Source organism: Mytilus californianus, unplaced genomic scaffold (genome assembly GCF_021869535.1).
Source record: "Mytilus californianus isolate M0D057914Y unplaced genomic scaffold, xbMytCali1.0.p SCAF_12, whole genome shotgun sequence".
Classification (NCBI taxonomy): Eukaryota; Metazoa; Mollusca; class Bivalvia; order Mytilida; family Mytilidae; genus Mytilus; species Mytilus californianus.
The window spans coordinates 31,367,908-31,391,999 of NW_026262604.1; the positions used below are offsets into that span (position 1 = coordinate 31,367,908).

Below are 24,092 nucleotides of genomic sequence, written 5' to 3' on the forward strand. Positions count from 1 at the left end.
TGATAATTTCAGGGCCGATAGATCTTGACCAATTAAACAATTTTACCCCATGTCACATTTGCTCTAAAAGATTTAGTTTTTGAGCTATTATAATAAGCCAAAAACTGCATTTGACCCTTATGTTCTATTTTTAGCCATGGCGGCCATGTTTGTCAATGGATACAAACTTCAGATACAAGTTATGAACAAGATACCCTAATGATCATTTAGTTAAAGTTTGAAGGTATTTGGCCCAGTAGTTTCAGAGGAGAAGATTTTTAAATAATGTTAGCAAACTTGAACAAATTGTGTAAAATTGTCTTTAAAGGGCAATAACTCCTTAAGGGATCAATTGACAATTATGGTCATATTAACTTTTTTGTAGATCTTACTTTGCTGAACATTATTGCTGCTTACAGTTTATATATATCTATAATAATATTCAAAATAATAACAAAAGAATGCAAAATTTTGTTAAAACTACCAATTCGGTGGCAGCAACCCAACAATGGGTTGTTGGATTTGTCTGAAAATTTCAGGGCCAATAGATCTTGACCAATTAAACAATTTTACCACATGTCACATTTGCTCTAAATGATTTAGTTTTTGAGATATAAGCCAAAAACTGCATTTGACCCTTATGTTCTATTTTTAGCCATGGCGGCCATGTTTGTCGATGGATACAAATTTCGGATATAATTTATAAACAAGATACCCTAAGGAACATTTAGCTAAAGTTTGAAGGTAATTGGCCCAGTAGTTTCAGAGGAGAAGATTTTTAAATTTTAGCAAACTTGATGAACAAATTGTGTAAAATTGTCTTTAAAGGGCAATAACTCCTTAAGGGGTCAATTGACAATTATGGTCATATTAACTTTTTTGTAGATCTTACTTTGGTGAACATTATTGCTGCTTACAGTTTATATATATCTATAATAATATTCAAAATAGTAACAAAAAACTGCAAAATTTTGTTAAAACTACCAATTCGGTGGCAGCAACCCAACAATGGGTTGTTCGATTCGTCTGAAAATTTCAGAGCTGATAGATCTTGGCCAATTGAACAATTTACCACATGTCAGATTTGCTCTACTAGCTTTAGTTTTTGAGATGTAAGCCAAAAACTGCATTTGACCCCTATGTTCTATTTTTAGCCATGGCGGCCATGTTTGTCGATGGATCAAAACTTCGGATACAATTTATAAACTAGATACCCTAAGGAACATTTAGTTAAAGTTTGAAGGTATTTGGCCCAGTAGTTTCAGAGGAGAAGATTTTTTAAATAGTTTACGACGACAGACGACGACGACAGACGACGGACGACGACGGACGCCAAGTGATGGCATAAGCTCACATGGGGCCCTTTGGGCCCCGGTGAGCTAATAATATACAGCAACAAACACAGAACCCGGAATTACAGGCTCCTGAATTGAGACAGACCCATCATATAAATTTAAAATATCAGAATGAGTGATAATAAGCGATAGTTGATTCAATTTAAAAAAAAATGCTTAGAAATTGTCTAATTGTAAACTATTAACGCATCTTTATTATGTTCAGGTCCTCTTTGGTCAAGTAGCTGTTAATGTTTTGAGGTATTTATACGTCACTGGCTTTCAAATGTTTAGGTTTTAGCGTTCCTGGTGAAGAACAATCCAGAAAAGCTCTAGATCATCGAACGCACGAAATTTATCATTTTTTTTTCTTCAATTTGACATAAGTTCAGTACTTACAGATTTAAACCATGTTCATTCATATGTACTTGGAAAGTAGCACCACCCCCTCACTAATAATATTCTTGTAACTTTAATTTGCAGGTATTTGAACTGAATATGATTGATTGATTGTTTAACGTTCACTGGTAAATACTATGAATGAATGAGTGCTCTTGGGATGCATTATTTTCTTTAATTCACCTCGGATTTGCACTCTTATAACATGCATGTATTTCAAGTGTATTTGTCAATTCCGTACTTAGCCCTGTATTCGCCTTTTCAGAATCGAATGCATTCTGGGTAATATTAATGACGTGACGTTGTTTTCATTTCAGGGTACGTTCAATGAGACCACCCATGGTTTTTTTCAGATTCTGAAACGTCGAATTGAAGATTCATTTGTGTATTTTTTTTCCCTTGTGAGGGACATACATTTTCATTCCCAATGCAGAGCTAGCGAAAGAGCAAATCATGCAATACGTGTGTAATCTTTAAAATTTTCTGATATTTAATTACATTTCATCTGTTTTAAAATTGTTGAAGCTAAACATTTTTGGTATCAATATTTTTCATTAAAAAAATTCAACACCTATATCAGTCATAATCACTTCCAACTGTTCATGCTTTGCATGGGCAGCAGCCAATTATGTCCTGCTAAGAACCAGTCTACAATTGACAAAGGGAAACAACTTGTGTTAAAAGTGTGTAACAACAGCAACAAACCGGTAATTTACAATTAGACTATTTACCTGCTATAAAAGGGCTTAATAGTTTGTTCTTAAGTAGTGCTGTTGCACCACTGTCCCATGTTAGAGCTAGGGTTGGGCGACCACAAACCTGTTTAACATCATTTATGTGCCTGTTCTTAGGAGCCTGCAATTCAGAGGTTTTCGTTTGTTGCTGTATATCATTTTTGTTTTTCGTTTATTGTTTTGTACATACATCGGGCCGTTATTTTTAAGATTGGGGCCTTTTATAGCTTACTATGTAGTATATGGGTTTTGCTCAATGTTTGTAGTATATGGGTTTTGCTCAATGTTTGTAGTATATGGGTTTTGCTCAATGTTTGTAGTATATGGGTTTTGCTCAATGTTTGTAGTATATGGGTTTTGCTCAATGTTTGTAGTATATGGGTTTTGCTCAATGTTTGTAGTACAGGGTTTTGCTCAATGTTTGTAGTATATGGGTTTTGCTCAATGTTTGTAGTATATGGGTTTTGCTCAATGTTTGTAGTATATGGGTTTTGCTCAATGTTTGTAGTACAGGGTTTTGCTCAATGTTTGTAGTATATGGGTTTTGCTCAATGTTTGTAGTATATGGGTTTTGCTCAATGTTTGTAGTATATGGGTTTTGCTCATTGTTGAAGACCGTACGATGACCTATAGTTGCTTACTTGTACCTCATTTGGTGTCTGATGGAGAGTTGTTTCATTGGCAATCATACCACATCTTATTTTTATATTATAGTTTTGGATTTAGAACTTGACATAGTGTATAGGCATCTGTCTATTCAATTGTAATTGCTCTTTATGTGTCTTCTGGTTATCGTTTTGTCGTTGGGTTGCTGTTTCATTGACATATATACCACATCTCCATTTATTCATATTAAATTGCCTATTGAATGCACCATTTGTGTGGAAAACACTCAGTTTTCCTTAGATTTGGTAACGCCCACGTAAGCGGTATAGGGAAATATTTGGAACAAAGAGATGTTCCAATTGTACGGTTGATTAAAGATCTGAGAAGTTTAATTCTACGTTGAATACCAATAAAAGATATGCTTTCGGTGTATTTACGAGAATTGGATATGAAGACATTCAAATTTATGTTGAATCGATATTTGTTTGTAAGAATTTGATCGAAGATAAAATATTCCATAAAATCACTAATCATTTTGATATTCTTAACAATCCCAAGCAGCCTTTAAATAAAACAGTTTCGTAAGTGTTGTCCATGAACATGGCATTTGGCATAATATCTGTAACTGTTCACTGTGCTTAGGGTCGGATCTAAGCCCTCGCCATTTTGGATCACGTGCTAACATGTGTCGAACACTCACTAGCATTTCCTCAAAGTGTTGATTCTCGTATTTTTCTTTTAGAACTTTTACCAATGCGTCGATGAACCAAGATCCGGTTTCTTTATGTCTGAATGATAAATGCCCTGCAATTTAATGTATTAAGATTTTAATGTCGACAGGAAACTCATAAATTGTGTATACTTTTTGAACCCTAAGAAGAGGAGTCAGTATTGAAAGTTGTATGGAAGACAATGGTAAGAGGGTTTTTTTTTTTTTTTTTTTTTTGGGGGGGGGGGGTCTTTAAGAGACTGCCGAGTATTATGATGGAGCATGCATACAGATCTGTATGGTGTTTCTAGCCATATGTCAAAACCCCAATTTTAACCAACGGACGTTCAAATTATCAAGACGGAATATTATATCAAAATTTAATTTCTTTTATGTTATAAATTTAATTTTCCCATAGATTTCACAATTCAAATTTTGATTTTTTTTTTCCCGAGGAGAGAAGGATAGCAGATGTTGAACCTGGGTTGATAAAATATATATAAAAAATCGATTGCGAAAAATAAAACTTTTTTTTAAATTTTACAATGAAAATGATTGACCATAAGAAGAATCTAGTTACTATCAATAACTTTACTCTCAGCGGTATTTTTAAACGAGGCTTACCATTATTCCAAAGATTTCTAAATTATAAAAAAAGCTTTGGTCTTCATAGTGTTAACAGTAATGAGAGTTTGGATGGGAATTTATTCATTTCTGTCGCATTCTTTTTTTGCCATGTTTCTCTATCCTATATTCTTTTGTCCATGATTATTCTTTATATTTTAGCACCACATTATTCTCTATTCTTTATTTTAAAGCCTATTTTTCTTAATCATTATTTATTTCGTCCGCTATTCTCTATTCTGTAAACCCCATCCAGACCCTCAGTCATGCATAATATCTTTAAAATTTGAGCAAAATACCAACCATCCGTTGTTGCATATGCTAAAAGAATATCGGCATCCTTTGGCACAGATACGCTGCCAATAAAGTCGTCTTCAAGTTCCATTTCATCGTCTGCTACGTGCTCGGCTAATGGTTGAACTGGTTTTCCTCTGCAGGTTTGCACAATGAATATTTTCGGCTTATCTACACATTGAATAATTGCAGTGAGTAATTGAATGATTGCGGTGCATAATTGAATAAATGCGGTGCACAATTGAATAAATGCGGTACATGATTGAATAAATGCAGTACATAATGGAATAATTGCGGTGCATAGTTGAATAACTGAGGTGGATTGTTGAATAATTGTGGTACATAATTGAATAATTAAGGTACATAATTGAACAATTAAGGTAAATTTGTGTTTACGTGTTTACTATCGGACAAGCAAAACATCAGATTTTTATATGTAATTCTCGTCAAACAAAATGACTGTATCGGGTTTGGGGAGGATTGAGCGCTTATAAACATGTTTAACTCCGCCACATTTTTATGTGCCTGCCCAAATCTAGGAGCCTGTAATTCAGTGGACTGGTTGTCGTTGGTTTATGTCTATCATATTTGTTTTTCGTAAATTGAATAGTTATAAACTAGGCCGTTACTTTTTTCGTTTGAATTGTTTCACATTTTTCTTGCCGGGGCCTTTTATAGCTGACTATACGGTATCGGTTTTTCTCATGGTTGAAAGCCGTACGGTGACATATACTTGCTTATTACTTCCAAGTCATTTGAACTCTGGTGAAAAGTTGTCTCATTGGCAATCATTCCACATCTTATTTTATACCACAGAAAACCCTATTTAAAGACTGAAACCATTCATCCACCACTTATAGAAGTTGTTACCCTTAAACGGCGATTTTCAACACAGTGTAGCAGTTTGGCATTCTATTTTTAACTATTATCATGATGATATTATCAGTAAAGCAAGATCTTAAAATCAAAATTATCTTAACCATTTATCGACTCCTTAAATGGTTACTGTCCTCAAATTACTATTCTATTAAATATGACGTTCTTCTTTCGCTTTGGAAACAAAGCCATGTTCTAATTGCAATATAGAACATGGCCTGCACGAGAGTGACATCACAATTGAAATTGCAACGTCAGTTGTATTTTGAACAACGCCGGAGAATATAATGGACATTTGTGTTGGTGTTGCTCGCTAGGTAATTAAATAAAATCATTCTAAAAGTAAGTCTACATGTATCTGTTCATTTTTTTTTTTATCTTGAACCGGTTGATTTTCTACATCGTTTTGGCTTCATAAAATCAAAATGGCTGCCTTTCGAACGTGTATAACTTCGAAGTACAACAGTTCTAAATTTTCCTATTAGAATCGAAATAATTCTATCATGCCATGCTCTATGCTCATTTTAACATGGGTAGGCATTATATTTGTCAACATTTTACACCTCGCTAACGCTCAGTATACAGAATATTGAGATAATGACAAATAAAATGCCTACCCGTGTTAAAATGAGCATAAAGCATGGCACGAAAGAATTATTTCTTAATTTTCGACAGGTCTTTGGAAGTTATCACATAGACTTTAAACAGCAAAAAATATCAGCAATACAATATCAATAGAAATAAATGGTTAGATAAAAATTGGTCTGATTTTTATGTTACTAAGAGATAGGCGATTCGAGCTCCTTGGTTTTGATTGATGTTTGCTTAATTCGTCCAGTGGCAAATATTTCATTCAGGTCCAGAACGAGGCGAGCTCCTTGAAACCTTTATTTCTTGTAAAAAATGGTGATTATACTTCGTTTAAAAACCAATTTACACTTACCAATGAAATCTTTGAATTCTGTATTTTTAAATTTGGCTGTTATGTCGTCCATCTTGATTTTTTGTCCATCGATTGTTTTGATACCGTCCTATAAATGTATGTGAACGCGTTAATGGTCCTGACAAGTGAAAAACAGGTAAAGAGATAGGACCCATTTGACATGAATTTATTTCACTCTACACCCTAGGGTCATTTGTATATTGCTTTTAAATCTGTACTTTTTCTCATTGTTGAAGGCCGTACGGTTGCCTATGTTTCATTGGCAATCATATCCCCATCTCCTTATATTCATATTGAAGCTGCTAAGTAAAACAACATTATGGAGTATTTCTAAACAAGTAAAATATTATAAATAATATAAGGGTCTGGGTGGGTTTACAGAAAAGAGAAGAATGGGCCGAAACATAAAAAAAAAGAGAGAAAATATAAACCAAAAAATTAAAGAATAAAAATAATAGGGTGCTTAAATACAAAGAATGGAGAATAATAAACAAACAAATAAAATAGAGAAAATGGCCTTAAAATTTAAATAATACAGATATGGAGACACCCACATCTAGACCCTCTTACATGACCCCAAACTACAACTTGATAGATTTTGTATACATTAAGAGTAGTCTCTTTAATTTCAAATTTCCATTACGTTTCAACAACTTGCTTATTGGCCGTTAGTAAAAAAAAATACTTTGGAAATTAGTTAATTCTCTTTCAAATATCTTTTTAAGATTAACAAAAGTATTTAAAAAAAAATCCCACTGACTCGGATTGTTTAGAATTTTACTTTAATTTTCTTGTACCTTAAATGATGTGTACAGAAATAAATGCACATTTTTACTATGCATATGAATCTGATTTGAAGCATCTGATACATCAATATTTTTCACACAGGAACATTTTTTTCTATTGAAACTTATTTATATATATCACTTTTATTTCGGAAAAAAGTTTTCTTCACATTTCGTTTAAAAATTCCACTGAAAATCTATTTCGAATTACAAATAAGCTGTACATATAAACCGAAAATTTAAAAGTCTCTTTTTTACTTTGTGTTCCTGATTTGAAGGATATAGATAGAAGAAGAAGCAAGTATGGTTTTAACTATTGTAATTAATTTGAACAATAATTTAAGACTAGCTGAACACGTTTCAATTGTCCATATTTTAATAACCGTGGTATCATCGAGCGAGCGATCGAAGAATACAAAATCTTTGACTGGCAATAAGACCTTATTAAATTTTAAATGAGATAAAGCAGTAACGTAACTAGATGCTCTAAAGAGCCTGTGTCGCTCACCTTGGTCTATGTGCATATTCAACAAATGACACTCTCCAACATTGTAGGCGAGAATAGAATTCATGACAAAAAACACTTGTTTTGTTGATCTTGTACTGCTGATCATTTAGTCCGTGTAGTTTCTCTCTATTTTCTTTACTTTTTGCTCAAAACACAAAAGAGGGCAAAAAAAAAGTCTAAGTTAAGGGCAATCACTCCTATAAAGAGCGACAGTCTACTGACTGTATCGGCAAAATTTGACTTGTTAGTAGATCTTGTCTTGCTAATAAATTTTACTTATTTAAGTTTCTGTCTATCTATTATAATTTTTATCATATAAGGCACAACACAAAAAAATGGTAAAAATCGTCATTAAAGGGCAATAACTCCAATAAGGAGTCATCAGACGATTTCCACAATATTTGTATTAATTGTAGATCTTGTCTTGCTGATCATTTTTGCCTATTTAAGTTTCTATCTATCTATTATGATATTTAAGATATAAGGCAAAACGCAAAAATTTGGTAAAAATTCGTCATCAAAGGGCCATAACTCTAATAAGGAGTCGAATGACGATTTCAACTATTAGACTTATTTGTAGAACATGTGTAGCTGATCAATTTTGCAATGTAAAGTTTCTCTCTATCTATCTTATAATTTTCAAGATAAAACTAAAAGGCAAAAGTAAAAAAAATGGTAAAATTTGTCATTTAAGGGCAGTAACTCCATTAAGAAATCGTCTGACAGTTTTGATTTAAATGGACAATAGGTAGAGCTCAACATTCTGAACATTGCTGCCCTTGTCAGATTTTCTTTATTGATAACGGTTTTCAAGATAATAGACAAAACTTGCATTTTACCCCTATGTTCTATTTTTAGCCATGTCCGCCATCTTGGTTCGCGGGCGCAATCATCGGACACATTTTTTTAAAACTAGATACCTCAATAATGATTGTGGCCAAGTTAGGTTAAATTTGGCCCAGTAGTTTCAGACGAGAGGATTTTTGTAAAATTTATCAGACGACAACGACGACGGATGACGGACGCCAAGTGATGAGAAAAGCTCACTTGGCCCTTTAGGCAAGTTGAGCTAAAAATCAGATAATGAATTTTCAATTGCATTTTAAACAAGGTGTAAAATTTGTCATTTTACTAACCTCTTCGCCATGACTCATGACAACACAGATAAAACAGTAGTACTTCTTAGCCTCACTTCCAGTCAGTGTTCGTTTTGTTTCGGTAAGAGTCTGTAGTAACTCATCTTTCGTAACGTCCTCCTTCACATTGACAGTGAAGCCAAGCTGTCCTCTGAAGAAACTTTCTAGTGCTATTATGTCGTTCTCACTGCCTGTAAAATTCAACTATTAGTTATCTCCCCTCAATTGTTTTTTTTTCATCATGTATATTATAGGATAATTTTGGCAATAGGCAATCATTTGGAGAATCCGCTCTTCTGCCTTAAGCAGAAAAGGCCGATTTCTTGACATCTTGCTCCTCGACAGGTTATCATTCATCGTTTATCCTTGCATGTTCATTTAGAATCAAAATGTAAAATCTTGAAAATTAACGTGAGACAAACTGATTATACTGAAACAAATTAATCCACTATGTCACAAGTTGACATAATGATTACATTATTATTTATTATCTCATTTTGTCATGACAATTAAAGGGAAAATAAAAGAGATCTGATCAAGATATTAGGGTCTGGATAGAGAGTCCTTCATTTCTGTATTCTTTAATTTGTCTTGCACTTTTTCTCTGTTCTTTCTTTGTTGCCCATTTTACTATGTTCTTCTTTTATTTTCATCCCTTTATTCTCTATGTTTTGCCTAAAAGTATTATTCTCTCTTCTCTAACGAGGTCTTACGGATTGCACAAATGCAGGGATCCTTACGATTTGGTATCTTTCACGACCAATTTAGTAGTTACGAGTTATTACGAAATACATCGATATTTGAACGACAAAATTCAACGATTTGTAAAGAGTTGTCACGGATAACTACAAACAACTTACGGGCAGTTTTCGAGCTTTCTATGGATTGGTGTATATTACAGAATGTAACTATTCATCGAAGCTTTTACGTGTTAGTTACCACCTGTTTACGTGTTGTTACGAATAGTAATGTAACCACACGTTAATTGCTCGTATTAAGTAGCAACAATCCGTAAGATCAGCGTAACACGACCCGAATGAAATCGTAAACACGTAGGCATTCGTAATTATCCGTAAATAATCCGTAAACAAATTGTAAACTAACCGTAACAAATCGTACCCCAAAATTGTTACGAGTCACTTATGGATTCTTGCGAGCAGTTTACGGATTGTTACGTGCTGTTTCGAGCAGTTTGCTTTATACTAAAGGATTGTTACTTGCTGTTTCGAGCAGTTCGCGATGCTTATACAGATTGTTACGAGTCATTTTCGGAAAAATTTAACCTGTGGACAATCGTTTGAAGATTTTTGACGTGTAATAATTTGCATCTCCTTTTACGAATCATTAAGAGTGTCTGCGAGTTGTGAAGAGTTATTTACAGATACCAGCGAGTTATTTACAGATGCTTGCAATTGACTACGAGTTGGCGATCAGTGTATGTGAAGAGGGCATAATGTTTTGATACTTTAGTGAGGTTTATCTAGAGTATGAAATAAAAGATAGTGTTTTACAAAAAATACAATAAGTAATACTTTTATCCAATTTATCAATTTCAAAGATTAAATACCATTGCACCCTCGAAATGAATCAACATAAAATACTTGTTTCCTTTTGGAATTTTTAAGCTTCCTATAAAAAGAGATCACTCCGGTTTTTTTTTAATGGTTCGTGTTTCCATTCTTTTGTTTTTAGTGTTTTGTCAACTATATTGTTTGTATTTGAGTCGGTTGTTTTTATCTTCCATGTTTGTGTTAAGTCTTCATTCGATTTATGAGTTTTGAGAATCCCCTTGGTATCTTCCGCCTTTATTTTTATAACATTTGCTTTCGATAGTTAGTGTCCATAACCAAATTCAACAATTATGTGTTCTATTACTAACAGCTAAATATTTAATTTAATTACCTGACCGCTTCTTTGAAATGACATTTAAAATCAACATGTATCCTTTTTGTCCCCGTTCCTTTACATACCTATTGTCATCTGGTATTTCTGTAATAACGCAAAAAACACCAGATTGATACTACATATAACATTATGATTAGTCTTATTGTGAATTAATGATTTGATTCTGTTATTTCACATTTTTTGCACAAGTTGTTTCCTTTTGCTAATTGTAGACTGGTTCCGATCCGAACAAAATGGGCTGCTGTCCATGTAAATCATGATAAGTTGAAAGTTATATATTAAATGCGTATTTATCAATTGTTCATGAAAAAATATCTTTATATCAAAGGTAAAAGATTTGTAAAAACTTAAAGATTGCACACAAGCAGATTACGCACAGATGAAAGTGCTGTGTCCACTAGCTCTTCATTGTCAATGGAAATGTATGTACTTCGTAACGGAAAAAAAACGTACAAATGGATCTCTTTAATGATCTTTAATAACAGTGTTGATTTACGGGAATCTGTAGGCGTAGAGGAATCTGCCGAGGTTTTCCGATTGCTAATTCACGATCAGTGATTAACATGAATCGTGACATTACAGCATTATCCTAATCATCTAAATGATATACATGTATATGCAATTAAAAATATCAACACAACCTTACCTTCTTCCAATTTTCTTTTTTTCTCTAGTTTTCCGTCGACTGAATATTGACCTTAAAAAAGAAACAAATGAAGCAGTACGTACAAAACATAACTTTAAATTCGTTACTTTCATCTTCTCATAGATAAGAAGCAAGCAAATTTTGATATATTTTGATGACATAGATCATCAAATTACATCAGAACTGAAGAAAACCAAATGTTGAGAGATTTCAGAAAATATTTAGTTTTTATCCCCAAAAATGTAGTTAGCTTTTAAGCAAAACGGATTCATGAGACAGAGGATGATACATGCATACAGTACATAAGAAAATTATTTTATATGTTCACTCCATCAAATGATCAATATGTACTTGCCTATAAAAAAAGGAAAAAAGGAAAGAAGAATACACAAAATGACATACCTTCATTATTATAACATGTACTTCCGGACGCAGAAGTTCCTTGTCCTCTTGACAATATTTTCTGAATTTCTCGTTCCGTTGGTTCAATCAAATCAGCCACAACACGAACGTCATAATCTCTGATTACACTTTTCAAGTATTTGTAGTTGCCGGGACCAATTGTACCATTTCTTTCCAAGGCCTCTAAAATGTCCATTATATTCTTGGCTTCCTTACTTGCCTTCGGGCTCAATTTTGCTTTTAGCCTGTTGACAAACTGTTCATATCTATCTGATTCAAACAGACCAAACTGCTCATTTAGATCTGATGTTAATTTAGCATGTAAATCCTTCGCCTCTTCTTTCGCGTCCATTCCTACTCAAGATGCACTACATGGACCAAAACACAACACTTGATATATGTTTTTCTGCGTGGCTATAAGTGCGTCTATTTTAAAACGATGAACTTATTTATTCATGTGTAAACTCAATACTGCGTCATTGATTTTTATTGTGTACACAGACTTTTAATTTAAAAAAATGATATTATCGTATTTTAAAATCTTACATTGGAAGACTATATGTGTATAATTTATACGGAAGCCATTTAGGACCTTTAAAAAATATAATTCAAATTCGAGATCACGAATGCAAAAAGAAGATCACGGTCGGATCTAAATTATATAATTCATCATCACGGATTAAATTCATGATAATGAATCTGTGAAATAAGTTATCACAGATTTTTGTAATTCGTAATCACGGATTAAAATCGTTATCATAGATTTTCGGATTAAGACTATAGTAACGAATTCTAAAATGAAATTATGAAAATATATGATAACGAATTATAAACAGTCTCCGGGACAAGTTTGCACTTCCGCTGAGTGCAAAAGTTGTCACCTTAATTTTTGGAGTTAAGTCAAAATGAAGTTGATAACTTGGTTGGTATTGGTTCCCTGATATTTGTCCTAAAAAATTTTGGCTCTAGCACCACTGTTGAAAAAGTTATGCCCCTTTTTTCAACAATTTCCTCAGAGGAAAAGTAGTTTTCCTCAAGGGAAATCAAATTTCCCTGAAGGAAAAAGATTTTTCCTTAAGGGAAATTGTATTTTCCTCAAGGGAAAAAGATTTCCCTTAGGGAATTTGCTGCATTAATATTTCCTTTGAGGAAATTCTATTTCCTGTGAGGAAATACTTTTTCCTGTGAGGAAATTTGCGGCTTCAAATTTTCCTTTGAGGAAATACTTTTTCCTGTGAGGAAATTTTTGACAAACACTTTTCCTTGAGGGAAAATTCAAGACCACAAATTTCCTCTAAGGAAAACATTGTTCTCCAAATTTCCTCTATGGAAATTTCTCTTATTCAATTTTCCTCTATGAAAATTTCATAACAGTAAAAACAGTATGAATATAATTTTTCCTGAGACTGAATAATTGATACAAAAGATAATTAAAACTTTAATAAAATGTTCACTGATGAGTAACATGACATACAAAAACAATAGGCTAGCTGTTTGAGACAATACAATAATAAGAAAAACGCTATGAATATCATACTATTTGTGATGTTATTAATATTGTGCTCATATTTGCGGATTAAATAAAATAACCACTTTTCATGTTAATTTAACTTTTCTGCTGCGTACAATTATTCAATCCCCTACAAAACAGTTCAGTGCATAAATAATTCCATCCACCAGACATCTTCCTTCAATTGGTAGAGAATACATTTTTGCAATTTGTTCTTCAAACATCTTCCTCTATATAGTTGATATGACAGAGCTATGTACATGAATGGATAAAGCAGGTGTTTATTTCGACAAAAAAATACTATTTTTTCTACATTTCTCCCTAATCCTTCAGTGTAGGTTGTTGCAATTACACAATTGTGTTCTTGTGCATCTATGATTGTACTCCATTTTGTTTACAGCCATTTTGTAGAAATTTCCTATTTTCTTTTTCCAGGTAAGCACACATTTCATTTCACATTAATCCAATTAGCACACAATGTAGAAAAGTATTAACCTTAAGTTTCCTCTTCTGTATTGATCTGTTGATGATCATGAAAACCAAGAAGTCTCTGCACCTATAAATACACAAAATATAAATTGAGAAAAAAACAGCAATATGAAATAAGCTTATTTTATCATGTTTAATATGAACATTTTGAAAAACTTAAATTTGATATTCCTACTAATCATGATTATGAGTTCTGTTATTTCAGTGCTTTGTCTCAACGACTTAATATCAGTCGTTTTAGTGCCTTGCAGTGATAATGAGTTGAGCCACTTGCAACAGTTTTTACAGTTTGTTCATATGTTGTGCTATTTGAACCACTGTCCTAGATTATGGTTAGGTGGAGTGCTCACAGACATGATTTTTTTATGACTTGTTATTGGCTTTGAACTAATTTGGATTGTTTAAATCTTTTCATGTTGGGGTCTTTATTGGCTGACTTATAAGGTATGGGTTTTCTCATTATCGAAGGCCGTCATTGGTCTTTAATTGCTCGCATCCACTTCATTGAACTCTGGTGGATAGATAACTCATTTACCATACCACATCTTCTTATTTTTATAATAGTCATCATTCAAGGGCAATCACTTTTATTATATAGAAGTGGTCTTACCATTTAGGCCTTGTTGTCTTCTGTTTATCTTGTTTTGCCGATCATTTCTACTGTACAGTTGTAATTGTTTATATTTTTCTTTATCTTCTATATTTCTTGCCCTAAACTTAAAAAAGGTAAAAACTATAATTTAATGACAGTCACTATAACTATTATTATACATCAGTATGTGTTTTTCTATATACCATGATATAAAAAAGAATGAAATATTTGTGCTATTTCATTTCACAGACTATTTGCCAGTCAACAGTTTCAAAGACATAACCACGGTCAATAGTTTAACAAACAAACATTCCCGTACTTTTTCATCATGTTCATACTAATTTTTCAATGGACAACAATGACGTGATTAACTATTCTTCTATGATTTGTGTGCTTGACAACATTAAACTCTGAAATATTGTTAACAGTATAATCTGTATGTGTCTGTCGTCAAAATTTCAAATTAATATATATTACTTACAGAAGCAATTAAAACAAGAGGCTCACAAAATGAATGTGGTCTAAGAACTTTAAAATTTCTAATTTACCTATTCAAACCGCATCATTATTATTTGCTTTTATATATAAATCAGAAATAACCAATTAATATGGAAAATTTTAAAGAAAACAAAAGGAAAAAAAATCCCCCCAAATTTTTTGAACCCCCTAATGATTCATTACCCCAAACTCAATCCCAGCCTTTCCTATGTGGTACGGTACCTTGCAGTACAATTTCAGAGAGATCCATACACTTGAACACAAAGTTATTGTCTGGAAACAAGAAAAATGCTTGTTTTTTTGCCCCTTTTTGGCCCCAAATTCCTAAACGTTTAGGGCAATTACCCCCAAACTCAATCCCAGCTTTTCCCCTGTGATATGGAACCTTGTAGTACAATTTCATAAAGATCCATACACTTACACACAAGTTATTGTCCTAAAACTAGCAAAATGCTTGTTTTTTGCCCCTTTTTTGCCCCTTATTCCTTAAATTTTGAGGCAATTACCCCCAAAATCAATCCCAGCCTTCCCTTTGTGGTATGGTACCTTGCAGTACAATTTCCGACATTAATCAACCAAAAACTCAATATTTTACAGTAGGGAATGAATATCTCCAGATGAAGATTACATTATGACGTATGTTTTTTTTTTAAAGACCAACAAATCGATTTTTATCACCAAATTTGTCTTTGCTGAGATTAACACTAAAAAAGTATAACAAAACGTAACGATTGAAAACTCACAGTTCAGTTTTTAAGATATTTTTTTCTTTGGAAACTTACAGACTAATTTTCAAAAAGTTTTTTTCTTGAACCATTATTTATGAAAACGAATTGTAAACAAAAGTTATTCTCAAATATTAATAATGATCAATGATTGTAAAGAAAAAAATCCATCATAGTAGTTTGTTAATTTACTGGCTCCATGGTGTTAAACATGTCACCTTTCTTATAATAATTCTTCAAATAACTGATTAAAAATATGAAGCCTTTACTGTAAAATAAATCATTCTAATAAAAATAAATTCATCCAGATTTTTCTCTCATAACCTTTTAACAGTTATTGTAAACTAATTTATTCGAACTATAATAGTCCTATGACTTGCTGTCCGTTTACCAATATTTATACTTAATAAAATGTTTTCATATTCATTGATCATTAACTTCATGTTTTGCGAATACTTATAAGGGGGTAATTATTATAGTCAGTAATAACTAACAATTTATCTAAAGAAAACGAGATGCTATATTCAAATTCTGAGATATGAATCTAGTTCTTTAAAAAAAATTCTCCACAACAAAAATTCTACACTTCCATTTATCTGGGTCTTTTTGTCTCCGCTTCGAAGCCGCCATCCCGTACCAGACATATTTATTCGTTTGGCAATATACAATCATGTAAGCAATATACAACAGGCAGTAGATATGAATTTGTAAATTGTTATTTTGGATTTTACCTGATTAGGACGTGTCTCGTTGAATTTTCTAATAAACTTACACACACATAATCTGACGTTTAATCGTAATGTTATGAGATCTATAAGAACATAGAGCTACTGTATAGGCCTAGTTGCATGCAAGTCTTTACAAATTATATATTTTGGTATGCTATAGTTGTTTTTATAGACTATTTGTCATTTGGTCGTTTTTTTTTGTTGTTGTTTTTTTAGTTTTTGACATGGCGTTGACTCGAGTTTGATATATTATGCATCTTTTGTGCTGTATTTTAACAATTACTTACAAGCATGCTGCATGTTTACACATTCATCACTCACTATACCGCATCTAAATATAGCTTTATTGTAACAAAAATAAGGAGATGTAGTATGATTGGTGATGAGACAACTATCAACCAGAATTTAAAATACCTTATATAAGCAATTGTGACTTACTTTCTTTACTCAGAGTGATCGTAAATTAATCAGATAAGCTGGAGGAGGGGTGGGGGCTTCATATAGACCCATATTAAATGAAAAGAAATTAGCATTAGCTTTTTGTGATAAATATATAATAAACTCACAGTAACAGAAATAGCTCTTGAAAGCTCTGTCAGATCCCGGCACTTTTAACTGTTTTTTGACACGTGCTAAAAAATGCAGCACCTGGTTACAAGGGCTTATTTGACAAATTATCATCTTTCGTAATTTAAGTTATAAAATCTAAATTTTAAGTGATCTAAAATGTTCATGACTAACGAGTATTTTCACTTGTACGATTTTTCTGTGAAATGAGTCTAAGAGTATATACATGTATATCAGGATACTGACTGCATAGTAAAATATTTATGTACCATTAGTTGCGACTCATTTTGGTCTTTTAAGTAAGTTTCCTTCCCCTGCATTACTTGATCGCTTTTGTAAAAAATAAACAGCACAACAACAACAGCACTCGACGTCAGTATTGTACCAAAAAATGAAAAAAATATTCAAAAAGAAGGCTCATAAAATTCAAATATTGGTAAGCACACACACTAACTTGTCACTACAGACATGATCTTTGTGTTAATGCGCCAAACTCGTTTCGTCCACAGGACGATGTCGATGGTGGGGAAAACCTAGTCCAAATAATTATGACGTCTTGCAAGGCTATTGAGGCGTCCAAGAAAAAAAAAATAGCCTTGCCAGACGTCATAATTTATTTGGACTAGGGAAAAACCAACAAATCATTAGTTCCCCAAATGAGTATCCTAGTTTAAAGTTTTTTTTTAATATATACACGATTTAGCTATTTCATATTGGAATGGCACATATTCATGAAAAATCAACAAATGATCTGAAAGTCGGAAAGATGAATATAGTCCTCTGACTTCACAAACTTGGAAACAGTTGTGATGTTGCTTCGATGAGCTATAGATAACCGTACGACCATCAACAATGAGCAAAATTCACACCATATAGACATAGGTGCTTGAGGATAGGAGTCGAGATTCACGTTGAGTGGATAGTAAACATGCATATTAAGAGTAAAAATATGGTATATTAGTATGTATATGGTACAAATAAGTGATATATATTGAAAAATCTAAGATTTATGATAATAAGGGGGAGGGACTGGGGGGGGCTCAAAACAGGATCCTGTCCTCAAAGCACCTATGCATATAGAAAGCTGTAAATATAATAAAAGGCCTCGAAATGACAAATGTAAAACAAATCAACAAGAAGCCTAACATTTATAATTGAATTTAAAATAGAATTGAAAATAGAAATGGGGAATGTGTCAGAATGACAACAACCTGCCCAAAGAGCAGATAACAGTCGGTCACCAATGTGACTTCAATGCAGCGAGAAAATCCCACAGCCTGAGGCGTGCTTCAGCTGGATCCTTAACAAAAATGTATACTAGTTCAGTGATAATGGACGTCATCCTAAACTCCGAAATATATAAAAGAAACTAAAATTAAAAATCATACAAAACCATTGAAAACTGACAAATGCCACATATAGGCTCCTGACTTGGGACAGGAGCAAAAATATGGTGGGGTTAAAAGCCTATATACTGTAAATTTCAGAAATTGTTGCATGCATTTATTAATATTGCCAATTAACATAATCATGATAATTTCCCTTTCAATTTAAAAAAAAAATTCTGATTTAAGTTTTTATTGTTTATTGAGACTTTGGATAGTCTCAAGAATGCTTTCACCAATTTTTATGAAACTTTGGTGAATTGATTTTATATATTGACATAAACTCCCTTTACATTTTTATGACCCATAGTCATGTGATAGTTGGTCAACCCTTGACCGTCTGTCCGTCTGTCCCAAAGTCATTGGTTTTTGTTCTCTAATTTAGTTTGCCTCAACCAAATGTTATAAAACTTTTACAAAAGCTTATTACCACAATACTCAGATCAAGTGTGAATTTTGGTGGTGTCAGTGTTACCGTTCTAGAGTTATGCCCCTTTACAAATGGAAAAATTGCTGAATTTTTGGTTTCCGGCTCTCTATCTTTAACTTTAGTTTGCCTAAACCAAATGTTATGAAACTTGCACACAATGCTTATTACCACAAAAAACAGTTTGAATTTTGGTGGTGTCACTTTTACTGACTCAGTCTGTTCTAGAGTTATGTCCTTTACAGATGGAAAAAATTATGAATTTTACGTTTCCGTCCTCTAAATTAAGTTTGCCTCAACCAAATTTTATTAAACTTTAACGCAATACTTTTTACCACAAAATCAGATCAAGTTATAATTTTAGTAGTATAAATTTTACCGTTCTTCAGTTATCTTCCTTTATAACTTTATATGATATGCAAGCCGGAGTATCATCCCCTATTTATTTTTATATAAGATGCAGAGTTATGGAATTTTAGTTGTTGGAAAATTGTTTAAAATTGTCCATTTTCACATTTTGGAAGGTTTTAGAATTGTATTTGTTCAAAAATCACGGCCTTAAACTTACAAAATGTATATACACTTGCAATATCCCTTAAAATGGAGCCAAATTATTTTCATGTTTTGTTTCAATGAATACCACTCTGCATGCTCTGTGTGCATGTCCTTTTTAAGCTCATCTGGCTCGAAAGGCCAAGTGAGCTTTTCTCATCACTTGGCGTCCGTCGTCGTCTGTTGCCGTTGTTAACTTTTTACATTTTGAACTTCTAGAGAACCACTGAATTCCTTATGAGGTGCTGACCAAGAGTTGTTACTTTGTTGCCGATCTATCATCCAAGATGGCCGTCAGCGGGGGACTTAGTTTAAGATAGGACCCTATAGGAAATACATACAAATGTCTTCTTTTAGAGAACCACTGAATGGAATGAAACCAAACATAGCATGAATGTTCCTTATGAGGTGTTGACCAAGTGTTGTTACTCTGTAGCTGATGCATCATCCAAGACGGCCGCCAGTGGAGTAGGACAATATTAAACCAAATATGGCCTCAATCATTATTAAAGTATCTGTTATGATTTTTATCATTTTTATATGATTTCAAAAACCCAAATAGAGTCAGGTGAGCGACACAGGCTCTTTAGAGCCTGTAGTTTTGTTTTTTGTAGGTGGGGGGGGTCTTAGTTGCGCAGTGCTCAGAGTTTTTCTATAATGTAGTTGATCATTAAAATTCATTTAAAGCATAAACCCAAGCTAAAAGGGCAACAAGCTTATCAAGCACTCATGGTGCAGCTTTTTATTAAACAGGTATTGATATATACATTAAACAGCAAAATAATTATTGATGCAAGATGTCATTAAATAATAATTTTTACTCTTTTTATGTGTAGGACACGAACTATAGAAGATGCAGAGAAATTATAAACAGCAGAAATGATAGGCAATTTAAAATTTGCAGAAGTCAACAAAACCTAAATGGTAAGTAAACTCATCATAGATACCAGGATTTAATATTGTATTTACGCCAGACGCGCGTTTCGTCTACAAAACACTCATCAGTGATGCTCGATAAGACTCATAAGGCCACTTTTATAAAAGTTATTGCCCTTGAAAGATGATTATCATGATTATTATAAAAATAAAAAGATGTGGCATATTAAATATGAAAACTATTGATCATGGCTCTAAGAAAGCAATTATAGGCCAGTGACGGCCTTCAATAATGAGAAAGTCCATACCCTATTGTCAAAGTAGCCACTATAAAAGGCCCTCAGACGAAAAATTGAAATAATCCCAACTGTAGAACTAATTGCCTAGTTTATAACAAAACAAATTAAAAAAAAATAAATATGACAGATATGAAACAACTACAACCACTAAATTTGAGTGTCGGAATAAACTACAGGCTCCGAACTTGGGACAGACACAATCAGAATATGGCAAGGTTATATAAAAATAAGAAGATGTGGCATGATTGCCAATAAGACAACTCTTCACCAGACAACAAATGACATACCGGTAGATTTCCTGCAAAAAAATAAACAGTCCGGACTAAGCAGGAAATTTATACCTTTCTCTTAATCGAAAAGACACAAAGATCTGTTAGTACTCACAGCTACTGACAGCTAGTTAAAAATCAATAAAAACTAATACATGTAATAAAAAAATCAGGTTTGTGAGCGCTCAACCCTACCTTAACCTTGGACAGTGGTTTAACAGCTCAACATATAAAGAACAAACTGTAAAAATAACCGTTGCAATTGCCTCAACTCGAAAGATTGATAAAATGCACAAAATCAACTACCGGGGTAATATAAAAACCCATAGACAAAAAGCACGGAATTAAGAGAACTCACAAGTCATGCAAGTAAGAAAGGAAATATTCTTAAAATGTTCATAAACATGACAAAATAAGCTTTTTTATTGCTGTTTCTCTCTCCATTTATAACATTTTATTTGTTTATTTTGTGTATTTATAGGTGATCAGACATCTTGGTTTTCATGATCAATAGGTCAATACTGAAGAGGAAACTGAAAGTTGATATCTATCTACATGGTGCGCTAATTGGATTAATGTGAAATGGAATGTGTGCTTTCCTGCAAAAAAGAAATAGGAAATTTCATCATAATCACATGATAATGGCTATAAACAAAATGGAGTTCTATCATAGATGCAGAAAAACACAATTGTATAAATGCAACAACATATTATATATATTCGTCGAAAGAAGGGAGAAATGAAGAAAAAAATAGTATTTTGTTGTTGAAAGGAACACCAGCTTTATCCACTCATTTACATCGCTCCCTCATATCAAATATACTGAAGAAGATCTTCGAAGAACAAATTGCAAAAATGTTTTCTCTAAGAATTGAAGGAAATTGTTTAGTGAATGGAATAATTTATGTTATGAACTTTTACGTAGTGAATTGAATAACTGTACACAGCAGCTGAAACAGAGGAAAATTAAAATTTACAAGAAAAGTGTTTATTTTATTATTTAATTTGCAAATATGAACGCATTCTTAAGAACTCCACAAATGGTATGACATTCAAATTGGTTGCTTATTAATGTATACAATTGAAACAATAACAAAGAAAACAGAATACTTTGCTACAAAAAATATTTTAAAAATCAAACTTAAAGTCATATAAAGTATGTACAATACCTTGACCTAAACAGTCAGACTCACTATATTGTTTTTGTATGTCATGATAATTTTGAGTCAAAATTTATTAAAGTTTAAATATCATTTGTATCATTTATTAAGTCTTGTAAACATTATGTTCATACTGTTTGTATAGTGAAGAAATTTTCAATGAGTAAAAATAGGGGAAAGCATTTCCTACAGGGAAAGTTGATGTACAGAAATTTCCTTAGAGGAAATTTGGAGAACAATGTTTTCCTTAGAGGATATTTGTGGTATTGAATTTTCCCTCAAGGAAAAGTGTTTGTTAAATATTTCCTCAAAGGAAATTGCAGTTGACAAAATTTCCTCACAGGAAAAAGTATTTCCTCTAAGGAAAATTTGAAGCTGCAAATTTCCTCAGAGGAAAATTTGAAGCCTCAAATTTCCTCAGAGGAAATAGAATTTCCTCAAAGGAAAATTTGAAGCCGCAAATTTCCTCACAGGAAATAGAATTTCCTCAAAGGAAATATTAATGCAGCAAATTCCCTAAGGGAAATCTTTTTCCCTTGAGGAAAATACAATTTCCCTTGAGGAAAAATCTTTTTCCTTTAGGGAAATTTGATTTCCCTTGAGGAAAACTACTTTTCCTCTGAGGAAATTGTTGAAAAAAGGGGCATAACTTTTTCAACAGTGGTGCTAGAGCCAAAATTTTTTAGGACAAATATCAGGGAACCAAAACCAACCAAGTTATCAACTTCATTTTTACTTAACTCCAAAAATTAAGGTGACAACTTTTGCACTCAGCGGAACTGAAAACTTGTCCCGGAGACTGTTTATAATTCGACATAACGGATTGTACAATCTACAATTAAGATTAAAATCCGTGATTGCGATTTTTGAGTTTGTGTTTGTAGATATCGTATATGTTCTATACTCAGAGGGATTGAACTCTTCTGTGACATCGTGGCATCACTGCATGCACTTTGTTCAGCACCATAACTACTCGACCACTTCTTGTAGAACGAACATTCAGTCTCTTAAACAGAAGCTTTCGATTTCATTACTATCTCGTGTATTGCCTTGCTTTTAATAAACTCGTCCTGAATATGCAACATGGCATAAGCTACGCTAAAAACCAATATATTTTTTTACAAGAACCAGAGGTCATTGGTTGTCCTTAAACACTGGAAAATTCTATTGACCTTCTTTATCTGTCTACAAATGTGAGAAAAACCCATACTGTATAATATGTATTGTTAATTTTTTAGTGTTGAATATGCAGGAAATATTTGCCACTAGACGTAAAGCAAACAACAATAAATCAAGCATACAAGGAGCCTGTTTTTCGGTGGCTGTCGTTTGTTGATGTGGTTCATAGGTGTTTCTCGTTTTTATATAGATTAGACCGTTGGTTTTCCTGTTTGAATTGTTTTACACTAGTCATTTTGGGGGCCCTTTATAGCTTGCTGTTCGGTGTGAGCCAGGGCTCCGTGTTGAAGGCCGTACTTTGACCTATAATTGTTAACTTTTTTATACATTGTGACTTGGATGGATAGTTGTCTCATTGGCACTCATACCACATCTTCTTATTAATATATACAGTGTATGTTATGGAGAAGCACCAAATACCACTTTAAAGTCTTTGTCTCGACACTCTACCGTCCAGAACCGACACGTATCAATGGAACCCCAGAAGCGGTTTGTAGATCAAAAGAGACAGGACGAAATCATTACTCTTCACTTTCAGTTATTTTCATATGGTCTTGTATAACGTTCTTATGTGTATCAAATATATATATTGACTCTTGATTATGCATGGTCACAACAGATTATTCGCATGAAAAGATATGTCTTTTTGTGTTTTGTGAAAGATGTGCAACTAGATGGTGCCCAATTTATTGTCTGTGAAGTAGTAGTAATTATATGACAAGAACCCAATTTACCGTACCATTTATTGATCTGCTGTACATTTTTTGTACTTCTGTCTAATTCCAAAGTTTAAAAAAATAGCCATTTGGGTGCTGTCAAAAAAAACAATGGGAATACACTGCCATTTAAAAAAAACCACCATTCCGTTAGGTAAAATATTGCGCCTGGGCTTTTGGGTAATTTTGTCGTGGAGTAGCTGTCTCATTGAAGTATACCTCACGTGTTCATTGATTCAC

General features: G+C 32.9%; 1 protein-coding gene and 2 long non-coding RNA genes across 4 annotated transcripts; 1 reads left to right on the forward strand and 2 right to left on the reverse strand.

Moving 5' to 3' along the window:
• Window positions 1–2,179: 2,179 nt before the first annotated feature.
• On the reverse strand, window positions 2,180–12,343 carry LOC127721691 (caspase-14-like). Of its 2 annotated transcripts, XM_052228494.1 has the most exons (8): window positions 11,881–12,342; window positions 11,479–11,529; window positions 10,830–10,916; window positions 8,928–9,118; window positions 6,499–6,586; window positions 4,689–4,850; window positions 3,753–3,856; window positions 2,180–2,360 (listed from the first exon to the last, which is right to left on the reverse strand). In XM_052228494.1, the coding sequence occupies exons 1-8, from the start codon at window positions 12,230–12,232 to the stop codon at window positions 2,349–2,351; spliced, it is 1,047 nt and encodes a 348-aa protein (XP_052084454.1). In that variant the 5' UTR covers window positions 12,233–12,342; the 3' UTR covers window positions 2,180–2,348. The 2 variants fall into 2 exon arrangements, with proteins under 2 accessions (XP_052084454.1, XP_052084453.1); XM_052228493.1 differs by lacking the exon at window positions 2,180–2,360 and having other exon boundaries at window positions 3,424–3,856; window positions 11,881–12,343.
• Window positions 12,344–13,305: 962 nt separating this feature from the next.
• Window positions 13,306–15,044, reverse strand: LOC127721698 (uncharacterized). Its single transcript, XR_007991399.1, has 2 exons — window positions 14,490–15,044; window positions 13,306–13,946 (listed from the first exon to the last, which is right to left on the reverse strand). It is a non-coding gene; the product is annotated as an uncharacterized LOC127721698 (long non-coding RNA).
• A 5,071-nt stretch (window positions 15,045–20,115) lies between these two features.
• On the forward strand, window positions 20,116–22,050 carry LOC127721699 (uncharacterized). Its single transcript, XR_007991400.1, has 2 exons — window positions 20,116–20,277; window positions 21,279–22,050. It is a non-coding gene; the product is annotated as an uncharacterized LOC127721699 (long non-coding RNA).
• Window positions 22,051–24,092: the final 2,042 nt, after the last annotated feature.